This window comes from Stenella coeruleoalba (assembly GCF_951394435.1).
Source record: "Stenella coeruleoalba genome assembly, chromosome: 1".
NCBI classification, from domain to species: Eukaryota; Metazoa; Chordata; class Mammalia; order Artiodactyla; family Delphinidae; genus Stenella; species Stenella coeruleoalba.
The window spans coordinates 178,412,880-178,434,251 of record NC_137169.1 but is presented as its reverse complement, the minus strand read 5'-3'; the positions used below and the strand labels follow the sequence as shown (position 1 = coordinate 178,434,251).

Below are 21,372 nucleotides of genomic sequence, written 5' to 3'. Positions count from 1 at the left end.
AGGCACTGGCGATGGGAAAGTTTGGCATGTGGTAGGTAGCATTCCCCCTCACCCCCCACCCCCGCCTCCTGCACTGGGTTTAGAGAAAAAATTGTCTAACGTGAAGGGTACTGGGAAGCTCACAAGGCCAGGTTAACATGGCAGAAAGCCAGCTCTGAGAACTGGGTCGTGCACCTCCTCTGGGCTCTCGGCACCCTGAGCCTACTTACCATATTGTAAGCGCGATTCTAATGATGCCCTGTCAGCCCATCAATGATGAGTCCCTAGGGCCAGGGCCACGCCAGGTGTCTTTGTGCTCCTGGTGCCTAGCAGAGTGCTTGGCACACAGTCAGGCTCAGTAAACGTGTGTTGAACCAGCAGGGGATTCGCTGTGGAGTCCCCTGCATAGTGACCCAGAGCTCCTGGCTAAGACCCAGCCTGGCCCTGAGCCTGGATAAGGGTGACCTGCCAATGAGTGGTGGCGTGGAGAGCCAGGCCGGCCCTGGGATCCACGACTCTCTGCATGGCTTGTTATTGTCACAGGTTTTATTCTGTCACGAGAACGGGGTTGCTTTGTTTGGATCAAGAATTAGAAATACGTCAACGCTTATGTTTAGAAGGCTCGGCAAGCGACTGTGGTCTGCTTCTGTGTTCGGCTCCACCCACGTTGTCTTTCCCAGACAGTGATTTTTCACACGAGTTTTGCCACCCAGAGGAGCGGTGTCACTTACGCCTCCTTCCTCAACTTCAAGTGGAGCCCAGGGCCCAGAGGGTTCTTCTCAAAGTGTTAGTCTGTCACGTGGCCCAGGGACACCCCAGAGCCATGTGGACAGGAGCAGGGGGTGGAGCGGGGAGCTGCCAGTGGCCCCGAGGAACAAGGTGGGGGTGGAGCCCGGGTGGACTTGTGGATTCAGTCTCCTGAGCAGGGGAACAGGCCTGCTGGAGAAAGTGCTCCCTGCAGAACCAACATACAGGGCGACGAGCCGGCAAGCTCTTGTGAGGTAAAGGCCGTCATCCGAGGTGATGTATCTGCACCCAAAAAAAAAAAAAAAAAAAATGTATCTGCACGATGTTTGGCTACAAAAAACAAGCCAAGTGAAATCACTTGTTGTAAAAAATGATGAGGGGCTTGATAGTAAGGCATCAGATCTGCTTTTATCATGGCCACTAGTTAAAATGACCAACCCTGAGAACCCACGAGATGTCACCAAATAGAAGTCCCCAACATTTCCGTAGGCCATGTGCTTGTGGGTCACCAGGCAGGAGTTACTGCTGCACGTGTGTGACTTTCCAAAGACCTACAATTAGCGGGAACACGGGGCCATCTCCATTCACCGGTCACGTTCTTAGTTGCAAAAGGAATCCACATCGGCTGGTTTAATTGTTGGGAGGGCTGGAGAAAGAGGCTGAACTCCCAGCTTCTAGGACAGTATTCAGCCCCTCATCAGAGAACTGGCTGTTTCAGAGCCGGTGATTCGCTCTACCTGCACCAGCAAACAGGATGCCTCAGCGGAATTTCCCCACGGTGAGACTGGGAGCTAAACGAAAACCAGTGTTACATGCAGACTGTCCACGTGGATCTGGATATATGGGGTGTTTTTCAGTTCTGTTAAACCTAAACTAAATCAGAACAGCCAAATATTTTGGCATGAAATGCAAGAGGTATGTGGAATCCATTGAATTCAAGATCCAGAAAAACAAGCAACCCATTTATACGCATTCTATACATGCTTTTTGCCAACAGAGGAAAAAATCCACAGCCCTGTTTAGAGCACAGACATGTAACAAGAACGAAGACGCAAACCTCTAGAAACGGCCTAATTCTTAGTCTTTAAATGCACCGCGGTCGTCCAATCTGGTGGCCTTTGCCAAGAGCCATTCTCACCCTGTCTCCACAGCGGCTCTCAGAATCTGTGTCTGGCTCCTCTGTTTGGAGACTGGTTTAAACAGCCTTCTCCAGCTCACTGAACTCTCCCAATGGAGCTCTACAAGCTTCCTTGCTTTTATCACCACTCACAGCTCCAGGGCAGAGATGCTTTCCCCAGCCCAGGCCCTGGAATGCCTGCTGAGGGCAGAAGATTCACACAGTCTGGGCCATTCTTCACCTAGACTCAGCTCTGAGATGCTAATGATCCCAGGGGCAGAATGGCCAAGAGAAGGAAGTTAATCAGATATGAAAAAGGCACCAGCCAGGCTGACCCCACAGGAAGCCCTCCAGTGACCAGTATCCCCAGGTTCTGGAAAACGCTGGTCCAGCCTGGATTGTTGTCCATGTCTGGCAGCGGGGGCCAGCTGTAGGCATCCCCAGGCAGGGGTCACGTTCAGGGGCTTCGTGGGACTAGACACAAAGGTTCCTCTAAGGAGGTTATGGACTTTCAGCCAAGAGGACAGTGGTGGGGCCATCTCCCAGTGAAGGGGCTGACAAAGGTCAGACACCTTGGTCAGGCCCTAGTGCTTCTTGGAGGGCTCAGAGCAGCAAGAGAAGCTTCAGACCAGACCCACATTCTGATGCCTGCAGGAGGGGAGCGAGGTGTGCAGGGCCTTCTGCAGAATGGGACTGGAATAGATTGGAACTGTTGTGTTGCAAAGCCCTGGACCAACAGGATCATTATCCCAATCTCTGTCTCAACGTCCCACCCACTGGCCATTCAGGTGACAAACAGGTAGATCCCTAACCTGAACTCTGCCAGTTCACATTTGTCAGGAGATTTCATCTCAGCTCGAGAACCTGGTGTAATTTTCCCTTTCAGACCTTGTTGGCTACCTCCCTTTTGCACCAAAACCAGAACCCCAAACCAAGCTTTCTTACGAGAGGACTTGATAAAGTGAAATAGGAGAGATGAGATGCTTTAGGAAGGTGTGGCAGAGATTGGTTGCCCGCTCCTTAAACCTATTTCCTCTTATTCTTGGGAGACACGTGGCCACACATCCCAGCCTCCTTTCTGGTTAGGTGTGGGCTTGTTAGTCTGTAGCCAAAGAAATGTGAGTGGGAGGGATGCAGGCTGCTCCCAGGACTAACCTATGGAATCCTCCCATCTGTGATCCTCCATGGACACCATGCAAATCATAGCCCCCCAACAAGGGCAATCCAAAGAGGCTATTGCACCAGTTTGATTGCTTCAGTGATAAATGGGAATTTGGAGGTGTCAGAGGTGGAGAGGAGGCTACAGACTGGGATAGCAAGTGTAGAGAGCCTTGGATCAGGGAAGCCAAAAGAGGCAGGAGTATAACTGCCATCATCCTCTACTTGGGCTGCATCCAAAGACGGTAAAGGGACACCAGCCAAGTAAGGAGGCCCCAGGAGCTACGTTTGGCCGGACAGGGGAGCCTCTGATTGTTGGTGGCTCTTTATTTCTCACAGCAGGCGGCACTGTAACAGTCGGCTGTGGGAACAGTAGCAGGTTCCCCTGGGTCCTGGGAGGCCCTGGCAAATGCGTCCCTGTCGTAGAGAACACACAGGAGAAAAAAGCCTGCGATCCTCAAAGCCTTTGCTCTGACTTTTAACTTATCGTAAGCTGTATTGCGGTAGCTGGAGATTTACCATTCATTGTTCAGAATATTACGTTTTGTTCCTGAAATAGAGGCACTAGAAGTTCACATGATAGAAATTCCATAGAAACAATATAATGGGACTTGATTCTAGCCAAGATCTAATACACTGTTTATAGGAATGATCAGAGATTACGTAGGAACCAATGTGTCAATGAGAAAAGATGTCTGAACCCTGCACAGTGTAGAAGTAAGGTGTATAAATCAGTTACGTGGGACAATGCAGTAACCAATCATATAAAAGTCCCGTGAGAGGTGCCCTGGGGCTAAGAACCGGCCAGCGGGCCCCTGGGCGGCAGCGCTAGACACCGCAGTGTGTGGCAGGGTGTTCAGGGGCCAATCATCGAGGTCACGTGTGGCAAGCTGTGTCGTGCAAGGTTGACTGGAGACCACGGCCGTCAGGACTCTGGGCACCTTTGAGAATCAAAGGGCTTTAGAACACTGGGTCCCCTGTAGTCAAATGGGCCCCTCAGCACAGATGACGTTCTCTTCACCTTCTCTGGGCCTAGATGTGAGTCTAGGCTGAGCCCGGGCTTCATTGTAAGCCAGACCCTGGAACTTTGTACCTCTGGAATCACAAGGGGCCAAACACAGAGGCCTAAGGCCATTTTTAATCCTCCTTCCCTGGACTCCACCCCACACACAACATTGTCTTCATGAAACTGAAAAATCAGGACCCCTATAAAGAAAAGGAAATCAAAAAAAAAAAAAGAAAAGGAAATCCAAATGCCATCAACTTGGGGAAAAGAGACACATGACTGCTTCTTTCTCTATGTTGGGAATCTCCCCTTTCACCAAACTCCATTGGAACATCAGAGGGCTCTACGGTCCTTGCCCTGGACCAGTGGATTTTGCCCTGAAGCGGGGTTAGGAAAAGCCTATCTGATATTCTCCAGGTAAGAATGGCCTACGGGGCTTCCCTGGTGGCACAGTGGTTGAGAGTCCGCCTGCCAATGTAGGGGACACGGGTTCGTGCCCCGGTGCGGGAGGATCCCACATGCCACGGAGCGGCTGGGCCCGTGAGCCATGGCCGCTGAGCCTGCGCGTCCGGAGCCTGTGCTCCGCAGCGGGAGAGGCCACAACAGTGAGAGGCCCGCGTACCGCAAAAAAAAAAGAATGGCCTACCGCCTGCATATAACAAAGTCATACCACAGCCACTTCCACATCACAGTGCTGTTTCCACCTAGGGCCTCACGCAGTTGCAAAATCTTAGTGAAGAAAGTAACAGACTCATTTATTTAGGTTCATTAAACATATTCCCAGCCCTTCCAGAACATACTGATGACAACAATGATGTATTTGAGGACACGAATAGCAAGTACTATACGAAGGCACAAGCCTGGAGCTGTGGGTCTGTAGTTAAATTTCTGTCCAAATGATGATGATGATGATGATGATGTGTGTGTGTGTGTGTGTGTGTGTATAATTTTCTACTTTACAAAAAGCAGTTTTCACAATGAGACCTTGATTCCTTTCACACCCAATTTCCTGCTATATGGGCCAGTGGGCTCATGTGACATGCGTGGCCAAGAGGAGACTCATTTAACAACTGCTCAGCCAAGCAAAGGACACTTCGCTGCGGGCCCAGGAGGAGTTCAGCCCCAAACAAAGACGAGAAGGTGCCCATTTTCGCAGAGCTGGTAAATGTTGAGAAGGAGACCATCATTTTCACTGTAGTTTCCTGCTCAAGCCTATGGGAACTTTGGAAACCTGTGGAGAAAGGGCCCTCCTGCCATGTGGCCAGTGGATCTGGGAGGACCGAGCACAGTGGTCAAAGGACCTTAGCTTTCCAACCCCTCATTTACAAGGGGGAGAGGAGCTTGGGAAGCTCCCCGCCACTTTCTCTCCTCCCCTCCCCTCCCATCTCTTCCCCTCCCCCACTGAACAGTGACAGACGTTCTCCTTTGGTTGTGATGGGCTGAGATTGAAGGCTCTCACCAGGTTGGGAGCTGCAAAATAACCCCCTAGGAAATGCATCAGAAATGCTGCAAGTGACTCTGAAGAAGCTCCAATGCTCAGCGCCTCTGGGAAGGACAGGCATAGGCGCAGGAAATGGGAAGGTGAGGGTGATAAGTCACGTCCGGGGTGCGGACACGCACTTCATGTGCAATTTGCATCATTTCCTGTACTGTCTGTTCTAGGAATTCCCAAGTTGGCCCTTTCTGTAGCAGGTAGTAGAGGGAAGAAGGCATGCCCAAGGATAAGAGGAAAGAGAATTATTCAGCGTCCAGTTAGGCTTGCTAACCTGAATGCTGAATAATTTTAGGTCCCAGGGAGGCTACATCCCTTTGACTCTCAAAACACAAATCATAGTTACCCTCAGGATGGCCTCAGTATTCTTCATCGCCCGTCATCTGGGCTTTTCACCAACTGCACTGTCCACATACTGCTTCTTGCCCTAACGCTCTTCCAGGATAGTAGAAAAACCAGGAGAAAAGAATGGAGTTGGGTGTAGGAGGGGAGAGGGGACAGAGCCAGCTGTGCAGTCAGGCCTGGGCATCAGAGATCGTCCTGCCGAGACTGGCACCCCTCCCCCAGCACAGAGAGCCCCGGATTAGCACAGTACGTGCACCTTGAACCGGAGAGACTTCAGGGCATCCCAACCCAAAATAGCTTTAGGCTCGAGGAAGGGTCAGGAGAGCAGGTGTGTGGGCTTCCAGGAGAAGCTCGTTGTTGAGGGCAGACACCTCCTCCTGGTCTTTGGGTGGGTCCCTCTGGGAAAGGAGCCGGCAATTTTTGCTTCTCCTGGGGCGTGCCTTGTGCTTGGCTGTGGTCCTTCAGGGTGGGCTTTCCAGGACAGCCCCTCTCCCCTTGCAGGAGGGAGACTTCGTGGCTTTGGAACCCGACCTGAGGTCCTCTTCTCAGCGGCCGAGGCACCCCAGGCTCAAAGTTGCAGCGACACTGCGGCCAGCATGCAGGTCCTGGGCATTGTGACCTCAGCTGTTCCACACACAGAGAGGTGGGCATCCTGCCCTCACCTCAGCCTGTAACCTGCAGTGGCCTGGTCCCGGGGGCCCATTGTGGGGAGGTTGGGAAGTTGAAGAACACTCTGGCCTCCTCCATCATGTCGGCCAAGAGGGCAGAACTGAAGAAAACAAACCTGGTAAAGGAGAAACGTTGCTGGCCAATGTGGGGCCTCTTTGAACTCTCACTGGATGGAGTTGGGGGGTACAGAGAGTCCCCAACGAACCCTCGGCTTTTCTTTCTACCTCTGAGCATGACGTGGCCTCTCAGGCGGGAAGGAGGGTGGGGAATGGACCCCTGGGCTTGGGGTGGGAAGGACCCCCGCCAGGAAAAGGAGCACCGAAATGCCCCACCCCTATCCCGGCCACTCCGGAGCCATGACCCCAGCCAGGCCCGCATCTTACCCGCGTGTTTAAGGCACACAAGAACCTCATCAGATAAAGGTAATTATCATCCACAATTTACAGACGAGGAAGTGAAGGCTCAGAGAAGCTAAATAACGTGCCTAAGTCAACACAGCTGGTAAGGAGGGCAGCTGAGACTAGAATTCAAGTCTGTCTGTCTACCTCCAAAGTCAATGCTCCTGAAAAAATACTTAGACGGCTTCCTTGAGTTATCTTAAAGTGTCCCCGCCAGCCCTCACCCCCGCCAGCTCCCCAGGGAGAGGGCTGCCTGCCGAACAGGCAGGTATCACTCATGAGAGGAGTAGAGCATGAGAAAATGTGAGTTATCTTGGCCCAGGCGCTGGGGGTATGTGGGCCTGAGCCTAAGCGCAGTTGGACAGGCAGGGTCGGGTGGGTGGAGGGTCCTCCCCAGTCCTGATGCCTGGCAGCCTGAATCCCAGCCTCTGTCTCTGCAGAACAAGAACTACAAGGCAGTTTGCCTGGAATTGAAGCCAGAGCTGATCAGAGTAAGAAGCTTGTTTGAGGCCATACCGGCAGCCAGGCCTGAGACGCATGAGGAGGTGACTTGGAGTCAGGGGTCATTCGCTGTCCCTGGTGGCCAAGACCTGTCCCAGATGCTGGCGGATATATTGAGAGAGAGACAAGCTCTCTGCTCTCACAGAACAAAGCGGATACCTAAATAAATAAGGAAAAATTCAGCAGTTTTACCTATGATGCAGGGAATTAAAATAGGGAGATGTGACTGGGGGTGCTGCTGGGGGTTGAGGGCATCAGGAAGGCCTTCCTCTGAGCTGAGAGCTGTAGGACAAGCCTGCGGCCCCTGGAGGGCTGAGGACAAGCGCTGTGGGCAGAAAAAGCAGTGCGCACAGAGGCCCTGAGGTGGGAATGAGTATGTCCGTGGAGGGGACAGAAAGCTGAGGCCCAGTGGGCCAGGAAGGGAGTGGAATGAGATGAGCTCAGAGAGGGGAGAAGGATGGAGGAAACTCCTGCACAGGTGAGGCCAGGTTACCTCTGCGCTGACCCAAAGGGAGGAGCAGAAACTCGGGGTCATCCCTCCTGCCTCACCCTCCCACGCCTGCAGTTTCCAATATTCTGTGTCTCTGTTTCCAACCAACAGACATATGACTACAAAGGAGCTAAACAAGAAGGGCCATTTACCAAACCAGGAGGGACAAAGGAGCTAAAGGTAGGTGTGTGGACCCAGGAGACAGGAAGTTGGATCAGCACAGTGAACAGGTGGGGCCAACAGAACAACTTCTGCAGCAGGTGAACTGCCAGCATCTACAGTTCTGCTCCAGCCCCTGTGACTCCTTTCCTTCTGGTTCTCTCTATTTTAAAATAATTTCAGACTTACAGAATATTTTCCAAAAAATGGTACAATGAGTTCTAGTATACCCTTCCCCCAGATTCCCAAATGTTGGCATTTTATCGTGGGTTTTTTTCCTCTCTTTCATATTCACACACCTATATATAACATATATATTTCCTGAACCATCTGCGAGCAAGTGGTTCTCTCAAATTTCGGTATATATTTCCTCAAAACAAGAACACTCTCTTACACAGCCACAGTACAATTATCCAAACATCAAAAGCAGGAAATTAATGTTGATACAGTTCTCACCTACAGCCCTTATTCTAATTTCACCAGTTATCCCACTAATGTCTTTCATAACAAAAGAGAAGATAACTTTTTTGGTCTGGGATCCAATCCAGAATCACACCTTGCATCTAGTTTCCATGTCTCTTCAGTCTTTTTTCGTCTGGAACAGTTCTTCGACCTTGTCTTTTAGGACACTGTCATTTTTGATGACAAATCATTTATTTTGTAGAATGACCCTGAATTTGGGTTGTCTGATGCTTCCTCACCATTAGACTTAGGCCATACATTTTTCGGTTCTCACACCACAGGAGTGAAAGTATGACCTTTTCAAAGTGCATCACATCTGGAGGTACTGGATGTCTGTGTGTCCCACTATCCTATTTTCTTAATAGCATCCTTTCTTTCCTCCCTGCTGGCATCTATCTCTCTGCTCCTCTTTTGGCAATGCCCCAGGATCTTTCCTTTCCTCCTTTTGACTGTTTCCCTTCCATCCAAGACATTTCTTTACTCCTTCTCTATTTTATTTTCTCAGAATGAACTCAGGGAGGTGAGGGAAGAGCTCAAGGAAAAAATGAAGGAGATAAAACAGGTAACAGGATGAGACTTTTCAGCTCACGGAGAAAAAGTGTAGCTTCAAGGAAAATGCAATGCCTAACTTTGAATAGTAAAGAAAATCAGAAATTGCATGGAAAAAGCAATCAAACCAACTGAGCCCAAATCCCCTAGAATGTTTAAGTGTCAGCAGCTTAGGTTATCTGTTTCTTACTTGTTTCGTGCTTAAACCCAAATTTTGAATGATAAGGGCTCTCTAAGATATCTCATTGATAAGGGTGGGGAGATACAACCTTAGTGACAGAGTGAGAGGGGCTGACCTGGAATTGGGGGGCAGTCAGGGACCAATTCCATTGTCCTAATACTCCTCCCCTGAGCAAGCTGCAGAGCAAGAATCCTCTTCTTGTTTCTCTGACGGAATCACCTATAGCATATTTATGAACAAAGGAAATACTCAAGCAAGAACGTGTAATTGAAGCTGTGGTCTGAGCTCCACATGGCAGCCTTGCAATGACCAGATCCAAGCTGTGCCAAGGCTGCTGCTGGTGTTGACTTGATGATACACTCACCCTAGTCCCTTCACAGACTCTTGGGAAGAAAGTGGCTTTAGTAGGCCATTATTAGAACATTCCTTAATCTTTATCTAGCTCATTCCAGGGGAGCAGCTGCAGCCCTTAGCTTAAAATGCCTGAAAGACAACTCCACATTCAATGATGTGCTCTTTGCCTTTCTTCCTCACTAGATAAAAGATGTAATGGACCAGGAATTTGAAAAACTCCAGGAATTTGTGGAGATTATAAAGGTAAGCATTTACTGAGTGCCCTCCATGGGCCAGTACCATACGAGGAATCATGCAAGGAGATGCCAGAGCCTGCCCTGCAAGTGCTTACAGCTTAATAAGAGACCCAAACTCTATTGCAAAAAAAGAATTAAATAACAAGTAAGTACCAAGCTAAATGATGACTGGTTGTCAACTAACCAGGGGTTTAGAGAAGTGAGTAACGAATGTGGGTTGGGGTAACCAGAAAAGTCCTTTTAGAGGAAGTGAGCCTTAAGGTGAGTCTTAAGGCAGCATTGGAAGTTTAATGTGAATCTAACCAAGAGCCCAGTAAGATTATTTTTGAACTCAATAATTACTAAAAGGATCATCTAGATTCTAGAATAGCAGTTTACAGACGTTGGTGGGTTTCAGAATCACCAGGAGCACAAATATAGGAAACAGAGCTCAGGCCCTGTGTTGATGGGCCTGGCACCCTGGGGTTTTGTTCGTGTTCCCCAGGTAGAAGTTTGAGAACAACAAATGCAGAAGCATAAATAGACAAAAGCATTTATTTATAAATTTTTCAAGAGTTGTAAGGGGGCATTACTTCTACCAGATATTAAAATCGTAATGAAGCCAACTTAATAATCAAATTAAGGTGGTACAGCCCAAGGATAACCAGACAAATGAAGAAGCCAACATAGATAATCCTGTAACAGCCTCTCTGCCAGGGATGCACTGAGAATCACTTTGGAGGATTTCTAAAGTCCATTTACCCAGGCCCTGGCCCAGAGGAACTGAATAAAAACCTCCAAGTTTGGGCACAGTTGCTCAAAACTCTTCAGTGCTTCAGATGCTTGCTCCTGATGAGAACCAGGTCCTTAGCACTTTAGCAGTAGTTATTAACATTGGCTATGTGCTGATATCACCTGTACTGTGGATTTGAACAGCTCCTCTTTACACCTGGCTGCACCCCATAGCAATTATATCAGAACCTCTTAATATGAGGTCTGCGGACTTCCCTGGAGGCACAGTGGTTAAGAATCCACCTGCCAGTGCAGGGAACACGGGTTTGACCCCTGGTCCAGGATGATCCCACATGGCGCGGAGTGACTAAGCCCATGCGCCACAACTACTGAGCCTGCACTCTAGAGCCCTCGAGCCACAACTACTGAGCCCACGCACTGCAGCTACTGAAGTCCATGTGCCTAGAGCCCGTGCTCCGCAACAAGAGAAGCCACCGCAATGAGAAGCTTGCGCACCTCAACGAAGAGTAGCCCCGGCTCGCCGCCACTAGAGAAAGCCCACGCACAGTAACAAAGACCCAACGCAGCCAAAAATAAATTAAAAGAAAAAAAGAATGGAGGCAAAAATCGAGAAGATGCAAGAAATGTTTAACAAAGACCTAAAAGAATTATAGAACAAACAAACAGAGATGAACAATACAATAACTGAAAGGAAAAATACACTAGAAAGAATCAATAGCAAAATAACTGAGGCAGAAGAACGGATAAGTGACCTGGAAGACAGAATGGTGGAATTCACTGCTGTGAAATGAAATAAAGAAAAAAGAATGAAAAGAAATGAAGACAGACTAAGAGACCTCTGAGACAATATTAAATGCAACAGCATTAGCATTATAGGGGTTCCAGAAGGAGAAGAGAGAGAGAAAGGACCAGAGAAAACATTTGAAGAGATTATAGTCGAAAACTTCCCTAACATGGGAAAGGAAATAGCCACCCAAGTCCAGGAATCACAGAGAGTCCCATACAGGATAAACCCAAGGAGAAATACGCCGAAACATATAGTAATCAAATTGGCAAAAATTAAAGACAAAGAAAAATTATTGAAAGCAGCAAGGGAAAAATGACAAATAATATACAAGGGAACTCCCATAAGGTTAACAGCTGATTTCCCAGCAGAAACTCTACAAGCCAAAAGAGAGTGGCATGATATATTTAAAGTAATGGAAAGGAAGAACCTACAACCAAGATTACTCTACCTGGCAAGGATCTCATTCAGATTTGATGGAGAAATCAAAAGTTTTACAGACAAGCAAAAGCTAAGAGAATTCAGCACCACCAAATCAGCTCTACAACAAATGCTAAAGGAACTTCTCTAAGTGGGAAACACAAGAGAAGAAAAGGACCTGCAAAAACAAAGCCATAACAATTAAGAAAATGGTCATAGGAACATACGTATCGATAACTACCTTAAATGTGAATGGATTAAATGCCCCAACCAAAAGACACAGGCTCACTGGATGGATACAAAACCAAGACCCATATATATGCTGTCTACAAGAGACCCACTTCAGACCTAGGGACACATACAGACTGAAAGTGAGGGGATGGAAAAAGACATTCCATGCAAATGGAAATCAAAAGAAAGCTGGAGTAGCAATACTCATATAAGATAAAATAGACTTTAAAATAAAGAATGTTACAAGAGACAAGGAAGGACACTACATAATGATCAAGGGATCAATCCAAGAAGAAGATATAACAATTATAAATATATATGCACCCAACATAGGGGCACTTCAATACATAAGGCAACTGCTAACAGCTGTAAAAGAGGAAATCAACAGCAGCACAATAATAGTGGGAGACTTTAACACCTCACTTACACCAATGGACAGATCATCCAAACGGAAAATTAATAAGGAAACAAAAACAGCAGATTACACTTTCTTCTCAAGTGCGCACAGAACATTCTCCAGGATAGATCACATCTTGGTTCACAAATCAAGCCTCAATAAATTTCAGAAAATTGAAATCATATCAAACATCTTTTCTGACCACAATGCTATGACATTAGAAATCAATTACAGGGGGAAAAAAGGTAAAAAACACAAACACATGGAGGCTAAACAATATGTTACTAAATAACTAAGAGGTCAGTGAAGAAATAAAAGAGGAAATTAAAAAATATCTAGACAAATGACAACAAAAACATGACGATCCAAAACGTATGAGACGCAGCAAAAGCAGTTCTAAGAGGGAAGTTTATAGCAATACAAGCCTACCTCAAGAAACAAGAAAAATCTCAAATAAACAATCTAACCTTATACCTAAAGGAACTAGAGAAAGAAGAACAAACAAAACCCAAAATTAGCAGAAGGAAAGAAATCATAAAGATCAGAGCAGAAATAAAGAGCAAAGATCAATAAAACTAAAAGCTGGTTCTTTGAGAAGATAAACAAAACTGATAAACCATTAGCCAGACTCATGAAGAAAAAGAGGGAGAGGACTCAAATCAATAAAATTAGAAATGAAAAAGAAGTTACAACAGACACCGCAGAAATACAAAGCATCCTAAGAGACTACTACAAGCAACTCTATGCCAATAAAATGGACAACCTGGAAGAAATGGACAGATTCTTAGAAAGGTATAACCTTCAAAGACTGAGCCAGGAAGAAATAGAATATATGAACAGACCACTCACAAGTAATGAAACTGAAACTGGGATTAAAAATCTTCCAACAAACAGGGCTTCCCTGGTGGCGCAGTGGTTGAGAGTCCGCCTGCCAATGCAGGGGACATGGGCCCTGGTCCGGGAGGATCCCACATGCTGCAGAGTGGCTGGGCCCTTGAGCCATGGCCGCTGAGCCTGTGCTCCACAACGGGAGAGGCCACAACAGTGAGATGCCCGCGTACCACAAAAAAAAAAAAAAAAAAAAAACTTCCAACAAACAAAAGTCCAGGACCAGAAGGCTTCACAGGTGAATTCTATCAAACATTTAGAGACGAGCTAACACCATCCTTCTCAAACTCTTCCAAAAAATTGCAGAGGAAGGAATACTCCCAAACTCATTCTATGAGGCCACCATCACCCTGATACCAAAACCAGAGAAAGATACTACAAAAAGAGAAAATTACAGACCAATATCACTGATGAATATAGATGCAAAAATCCTCAACAAAACACTAGCAAACAGAATCCAACAACACATTAAAAGGATCATACACCATGATCAAGTGGGATTTATCCCAAGGATGCAAGGATTCTTCAATATATGCAAATCAATCAATGTGATACACCATATTAACAAATTGAAAAATAAAAACCATATGATCATCTCAATAGATGCAGAAAATAGATGCACAAAATTCAACACCCATTTATGATAAAACCACTCCAGAAGGTAACCTACCTCAATATAATAAAGGCCATGTATGACAAACCCACAGCAAACGTCATTCTCAATGGTGAGAAACTGAAAGCATTTCCTCTAAGATCAGAAACAAGACAAGGATGTCCTCTCTCTCCACTATTATTCAACATACTTTTGGAAGTCCTAGCCATGGCAATCAGACAAGAAAAAGAAATAAAATGTATACAAATTGGAAAAGAAGAAGCAAAACTGTCACTGTTTGCAGATGGCATGATACTATACATAGAGAATCCTAAAGATGCCACCAGAAAACTGCTAGAGATAATCAATGAATTTGGTAAAGTTTCAGGATACAAAATTAAGGCATAGAAATCTCTTGCATTCCTATACACTAATGATGAAAAATCTGAAAGAGAAATTAAGGAAACACTCCTATTTACCATTGCAACAAAAAGAATAACATACCTAGGAATAAACCTACCTAAGGAGACAAAAGACCTGTATGCAGAAAACTATAAGACACTGATGAAAGAAATTAAAGGTGATACCAACAGATGGAGAAATATACCATGTTCTTAGGTTGGAAGAATCCATATTGTGAAAATGACTATACTACCCAAAGCAATCTACAGATTCAATGCAATCCCTATCAAATTACCAATGGCATTTTTTACAGAACTAGAAGAAAAAATCTTAAAATTTGTATGGAGACACAAAAGACCCCGAACAGCCAAAGCAGTCTTGAGGGAAAAAAACGGAGCTGGAGGAGTCAGACTCCCTGACTTCCGACTATACTACAAAGCTACAGTAATCAAGACAATATGGTACTGGCACAAAAACAGAAATATAGATCAATGCAGCAGGATAGAAAGCCCAGAGATAAACCCACACACCTATGGTCAACTAATGTATGACAAAGTAGGCAAGGATATACAATGGAGAAAACACAGTCTCTTCAATAAGTGGTGCTGGGCAAACTGGACAGCTACATGTAAAGGAATGAAATTAGAACACTCCCTCACACCATGCACAAAAATAAACTCAAAATGGATTAGAGACCTAAATGTAAGATCAGACACTATAAAACTCTTAGAGGAAAACATAGGAAGAACACTCTGACATAAATATCAGGAACAACTTTTTCGATCCCCCTCCTAGAGTAATGGAAATAAAAACAAAAAGAAACAAATGGGACCTAATGAAACTTACAGCTTTTGCAAAGCAAAGGAAAGTACAAACAAGGTGAAAAGACAACCCTCAGAATGGGAGAAAATATTTGCAAACAAATCAACCGACAAAGGATTAATCTCCAAAATATATAAACAGCTCATGCAGCTCAATATTAAAAAAAACAAACAACACAATCCAAAAATGGGCAGAAGACCTAAATAGACATTTCTCCAAAGAAGACGCATGAAAAGCTGCTCAACATCACTAATTATTAAAGAAATGCAAATCAAAACTACAATGAGGTATCACCTCACACCAGTTAGAATGGGCATCATCAGAAGATCTACAAACAACAAATGCTGGAGAGGGTGTGGAGAAAAGGGAACCCTCTTGCATCTTTGGTAGGAATGTAAATTGATACAGCCACTATGGAGAACAGTATGGAGGTTCCTTAAAAAACTAAAAATAGAATTACCATATGACACAGCAATCCCACTACTGGGCATATACACAGAGAAAACCATAATTCAAATAGACACATGCACCCCAATGTTCATTGCAGCACTATTTACGATAGCCAGGTCATGGAAGCAACCTAAATGCCCAGCGGCAGACAAATGGGTAAAGAAGATGTGGTACATATATACAATGGAATATTACTCAGCCATAAAAAGGAACAAAATTAGGTCATTTGTAGAGACATGGATGAATCTAGAGACTGTCATACAGAGTGAAGTCAGAAAGAGAAAAATATTGTATATTAATGCATATATGTGAAACCTAGAAAAATGCTACAGATGAACCGGTTTGCAGGGCAGAAATAGAGAGAGATGTAGAGAAGAAATGTATGGACGCCAAGGGGGGAAAATGGTGGTGGGGGGAGGGATAATTTGGGAGACTGGGATTGACATGTATACACTACTATATATAAAGTATATAACTAATAAGGACCCACTGTATAGCACAGGGAACTCTTCTCAATACTCTGTAGTGACCTATATGGGAAAATAATTTTAAAAAGAGTGGATATATGTATAGGTATAACTGATTCACTTTGCTGTACAGCAAAAACTAACACAACATTTTAAATCAATTATACTCCAATAAAGATTAATTTAAAAAAAAAGAATATTGCCTGACTATATAAGGGAAAAGCTTAACTCAGTTAACACTATAAACTGAAATAGTATATAAAGTGCATTTTAAAAATAAAAATAAGAAGTATGTATTTAACTGGATGGTCCAAATATAATTACAATGGAAGAAATCACAAAGGAAATATTGTTAATGTTTAACAATACAAAAAATTTAAAAATTATAACAGAAAAGCACCATACACAGAGTGAAAAAGTAAGCAACAGTTTTGGAGAAATAATTTTCCACAAATATGATAGACATAGAAAAAAAGCTTTTTATCTGTAACCTACAAAGCTCACACAATCAATAAGAACCAACTAGGAAAATGGGAAAAGGGTATATGTGAACAGTCCACAGAGGGGAATCTTACTAAAAAGCAATAAATATATTAACAAGTTTTACCTCATGAGTAATCAAATAACTGCAAATGAAAACAATACTTAGATAACTGCCACATTCAAATAAGCCAAGTTGTAATTTATGACAATTATAAAGCAAGATAAGAATGCTCTTGTACTGCTGATTGGAGTACAAGATTGTACAAAACTAAAACGGAATTAGACAATAGGTATCAAAAATATCAAAACTCCATGACTTATCAACTCCTTGACTTCTCAGAATTTAACCTATGAGAATAATCAGAAATGCCAGCATGGATATATATAAAAAGAAGTTCATCACAGGATTATTTATAATAGCAAAAAATTGTAAACAACCACTATTTTCAAAAGTAGAGGAATAGCCAATAGAATTACGATACATCTATATAATGAAAATTCACTATAGGAGACAGAATTTAGAAAGAATACTTTTAATGAGAAGTAAAAAAGCAAGATGCAAGTAATATATACAGGCTGATCTCAACAGGTGAAAAGAAATTGGTAAGTAAATATATAGAAAAAAGACTGGAAAGAAATATACCAAAAGGGTTAATTGCTGTTATTGAAAGGTGATGAGATTAATTTTTTCTTTTATATTCCTCTGTATTGTCCAAATTTTCTGCAAAGGGCATGTCTTATTTCTATATCAAAATGCAAACACAGTAAGTGTTTTGTTAGTGGGTAGGACTGGGTATCACAAGGCACAAAGGAGGCTATTTCGGGCACGGGAACAGCTTGCACACAGCATGGAAGCAGGATGAACGCGAAGCTTCTCAGTCAGTGGGGAGATCAGTCATAAAAGAGGGATCATGGGGGGAAACTGTGAGAAATAAAATGGAATGGGCACAAAGGCGGTGGATAATGAAGACTTCTGAAAGACAGGCAGACAGGTTGGGACTTGGTTGTGTAAGCAGTAAGAGGCCTCTGGAGATTCTTAATCAAAGAACATGCTAGGAGCAGCACTTCAGAAAGCTGAGCTGGCAGCTGCTTGCAAGGTGGCCTGGGGGCGCCGGGGGAGTCGGTGGGGGCCGTCTGGAGCAAGAATATCAAACTGGAAGCCGCATCTCTGCTCAAGGTGAAGAAAGCTGGACCAAGTGTAGAAACAGAAGGAAAAGGGTAAAAATCTGAAAGATGCAGCGAAGGAAAGACAACATTCTTGGTGATTGATTCAGTATAAAGAATGAAGGAGAGGCAAGCGTGCATGATAACACCAAAGTTTTAATCTGGACGATTAGAAAAAAGTGGTGACAGTGACAGGCTAGTTTGGAAGCAGCTAATTTAGAAGAGAAAGTGAAGAGGTCAGTTTGGAACGTGATGAGTTTGAAGTGATGGTGAGACTTTTAAGAATATGGGACGTTTTGACTCTGATGTTTTAGACCCAGGGGAATATTGACTTCAAGGATATTTGACTTTATTTACAAATACAAATGTCATATTCAAAATGTATATGAACATTTTTAAATGCTTTTCAAGAAGATATTTTTTGGAAATCATTTCCATCCTGACGGTGTAATTCCTTGATCAATTTTCTACCCCAGATCAGTAAACTCTCCCCAGATCTTTCATTTTTTATTAAAATGGTTTTCCTAGAAGCAAATTATTATTATTATTATTTTTTTTTTTGCGGTAGGCGGGCCTCTCACTGTTGTGGCCTCTCCCGTTGCGGAGCACAGGCTCCAGACATGCAGGCTCAGTGGCCATGGCTCACGGGCCCAGCCGCTCCGCGGCATGTGGGATCTTCCCGGACCCGGGCACGAACCCATGTCCCCTGCATCGGCAGGCAGACCCTCAACCACTGCGCCACCAGGGAAGCCCCAAAGCAAATTATTTTTCATTTATATTTTGTGATATTCAATCCAACCCTGTTTTTGTCCTTAACAGATATTGTCACTAATACTGTCACCATCTTAGAAGTTCTTTGTGACCACTATTTCTATCCAATTTTTCCAGGTCAAATTTTACGGATCTAAGATTTGCCAAGAAGATTTTATTATTATTTCAGTTCTTAATAATAACTGTGAGGTGCCATTTGAGCTACTGTCTACTTTATTTTGCGTTGACCATTTTTGCCAGGAGTTGGGTAAAATATGGAACAAACGCAGATACACAGGATCTACGTACATGGCAGGGGTCAAAACACTGGTGTCAGAAACGTCTTTGGGGGGGAGGTCACGGGGTTTGTTTTCTTTTTATAAATTTGTTTACTTTATCTATTTATTTTTGGCTGTGTTGGGTCCTTGCTGCTGTGCGCGGGCTTTCTCTAGTTGTGGCGAGCGGGGGCTACTCTTCGTTGTGGTGCGTGGGTTTCTCATTGCAGTGGCTTCTCTTGTTGTGGAACACGGGCTCCAGGAGTGTGGGGCTTAGTAGCTGTAGCTCGCAAGCTCAGTAGTTGTGGCTCCTGGGCTCTAGAGCCCAGGCTCAGTAGCTGTGGCACACGGTCTTAGTTGCTCTGTGGCATGTGGGATCTTCCCGGACCAGGGCTCAAACCTGTGTCCCCTGCATTGGCAGGCGGATTCTTAACCACTGCGCCACCGGGGAAGATTGCATAGGCATTGAACCAAGGCAGCTAAGGGTTTTATTCAAGTGTGAGATCAGGTAAAATAGATCCTGGCCTCTGACTCACATGGAGACTTTGGACAAGCCCCCAATGACTCTGCCTGTGCTTCAGCTTCACTATGGAATGGATGAGGTCACAGGGAGGGGTAGCACGTGTCAGGCACATCCTGATGAGCCACCCTACCCAGGGCTGGTGAGGATTCTTGAGGAAGTAAGATGCTGCGGTGGTCTCTGAGTGGTCTGCAGAGTGAGGCAGGAAAAGGAACTTCAAAAGCCCTTCATGATGATGATTTTAGCTTTGAATTCTCTCTTGAAGGAAATGCAAAAGGATGTGGATGAGGAGATGGATGTTTTAATAAATATACAGAAGAATAGCAAGCGGTGAGTGTAACCTGCACCCGTCTCTCCTCAACCCTAAAGAATCTCCTCCCTTCGCTTTGCAAAGTGTCCTCAGGGTTCAGTGGACTCCCAGACCCTTCAAGGAGCTCTCTTGGTTTCTCTTCCCCAGTGGCTTGTAGTCAAGGCCTTCCACGGCCAACCATGCTACCGGTTATCTCCTTTCCTGTTGAAAATTATCTCCCCAGTTCTGCCCCTCCCTGACTCCCCAGTCCTCTCAGGAGAGGACCAAAGGAGCAGCAAGAACTCAGGCTGATAGGAAAGATGGACACAGACCCACAGATCCGGCGGAAGAAAATGGATGGAGCTGATGGAGCACCACTTGCCCTTCACAAAAAGATGACGGCGCTACAACAACCAAAAAAAGATCCAATGGATTCCCTTCACCAATGTGATACCTGCTGTGTAATGAAGCCCTCCCTGCCCCTGCCCCAGTGTTACACCCCTGGGTTTCTGTTCCCCCCGACCTCCCCTGGGCTCTCTCACTCTCTTACCTCTTGCTGTAAAGCACTGGTTCCACTCCTCTCCTGGCCCCAGGATGCCTCCCTAGTCTTGAGTCCTCTCTGGGGTCTTGCCCTATAGGCCTGGGGTGATTCCGAAACCATGACCAAGTAGGACTCCACCCTGGATGCACCTGTTCCCAAGTGCAACTGTATTGTTCTGTCCTTTCCTATAGCAAGACCTGATGAGGTGCCCAGCAGCCTGGCCATCTTGGACCAGGGAAAAATGATCTTTCTGGTGCCGCTTCTGTCCTCCATAGGAGAAATGCTTGTTGTGTGCCCCCAAAGAACAACTACAATCAGTGGTAGGTAGATCCATGGAAGCCCCTTATCTCAATCCGGTGCCCCGTCCTCCCAAAGGCAGTGTGCTCAGGGGTGCATTCCCATCAAATCTCACCCGTGGTTATGGTTATGCAGGCTCTGCCCCACATCACATCCACTCAGCCTTAGAGGACGTGGCACACGAAGGAGGACTTGCTTAGCCCAGCCTGGAGGCTGCTGCCTAGAGGCGCCCGTGGAGTGGAGGGTGCCTTGCCAGTTGCTGAGCTGACCTTGCCTCAGGCTCCTGACTTTCTCCCCACATAACAGGCAACTTCCATACCAGGCCTGGGCATCCTTTTCACCCTCGGCATCTGGACATGCTTTCTGATTTATCTGTGCTTCAACTCCTGTGTGACTGAGGACGTAGTTCCAACTTAGTGTCACCGCAGGACCTATGAGCGGCTCCGGTTCAGCCTCTCCCCACTCCTTGAGCTGCACAGCAAATGCTTGCTGCCCTCTTGCATACCACCCTGCCCTTGTCTCCCTCTACCCAGAGAGTAAAATCTTCATTTAAAGCCAAAGCGGGAGTCAAAGCGTTGACTATCAGCCTGAAACTTGAGTGTGCAAGGAGTGTCACTGTTTTGGATTGAAATCAGTGTATTTCAGACTCCAACCTCTCTTCTTGCTTCCTGATGGTTTGGTGGAAAATTCTTCAGGTCATCCTTAGGGTCTTCCTAAGGATGATCCTTCCCCCCTCATCCCTGCTTCCCTCCTCTTCACCTGGTTCTGAAAATGTCCCAGGTCAAAAGAGAGGAAGGGAGGCCCTGAAGATATCAGATGCCATTCTGCGTGATCCCAGAAGTGTGCGTGTGAGTGTGTGTGTGTGCGCACGCGCGCATGTATGTTGGACAATGGGAGGAACCCCCGGGCCCAGGGTCTTGACCACTGGACTGCCGGGGAATTCCCACACGTGCCAGTTTTAAGAACTGAGACAAGGTCATCAAGGACACAGGGCTGTCAGGATCAGTTGAAGTGCTGAGTCTTTT

At 45.5% G+C, this 21,372-nt stretch overlaps 1 protein-coding gene across 3 annotated transcripts; it reads left to right on the top strand.

The window, feature by feature from the left end:
• Nucleotides 1-6,987: 6,987 nt before the first annotated feature.
• Nucleotides 6,988-20,857, top strand: TEX35 (testis expressed 35). Of its 3 annotated transcripts, XR_013829518.1 has the most exons (8): nt 6,988-7,456; nt 8,014-8,082; nt 9,029-9,085; nt 9,791-9,850; nt 19,486-19,550; nt 19,787-19,970; nt 20,242-20,370; nt 20,483-20,857. XR_013829518.1 is itself a non-coding variant. In XM_079929986.1 (7 exons), the coding sequence occupies exons 1-7, from the start codon at nt 7,205-7,207 to the stop codon at nt 20,293-20,295; spliced, it is 741 nt and encodes a 246-aa protein (XP_079786112.1). In that variant the 5' UTR covers nt 6,988-7,204; the 3' UTR covers nt 20,296-20,488. The 3 variants fall into 3 exon arrangements, 1 of the variants encoding a protein (XP_079786112.1); XR_013829517.1 differs by lacking the exon at nt 9,029-9,085; XM_079929986.1 differs by having other exon boundaries at nt 20,242-20,488.
• Nucleotides 20,858-21,372: the final 515 nt, after the last annotated feature.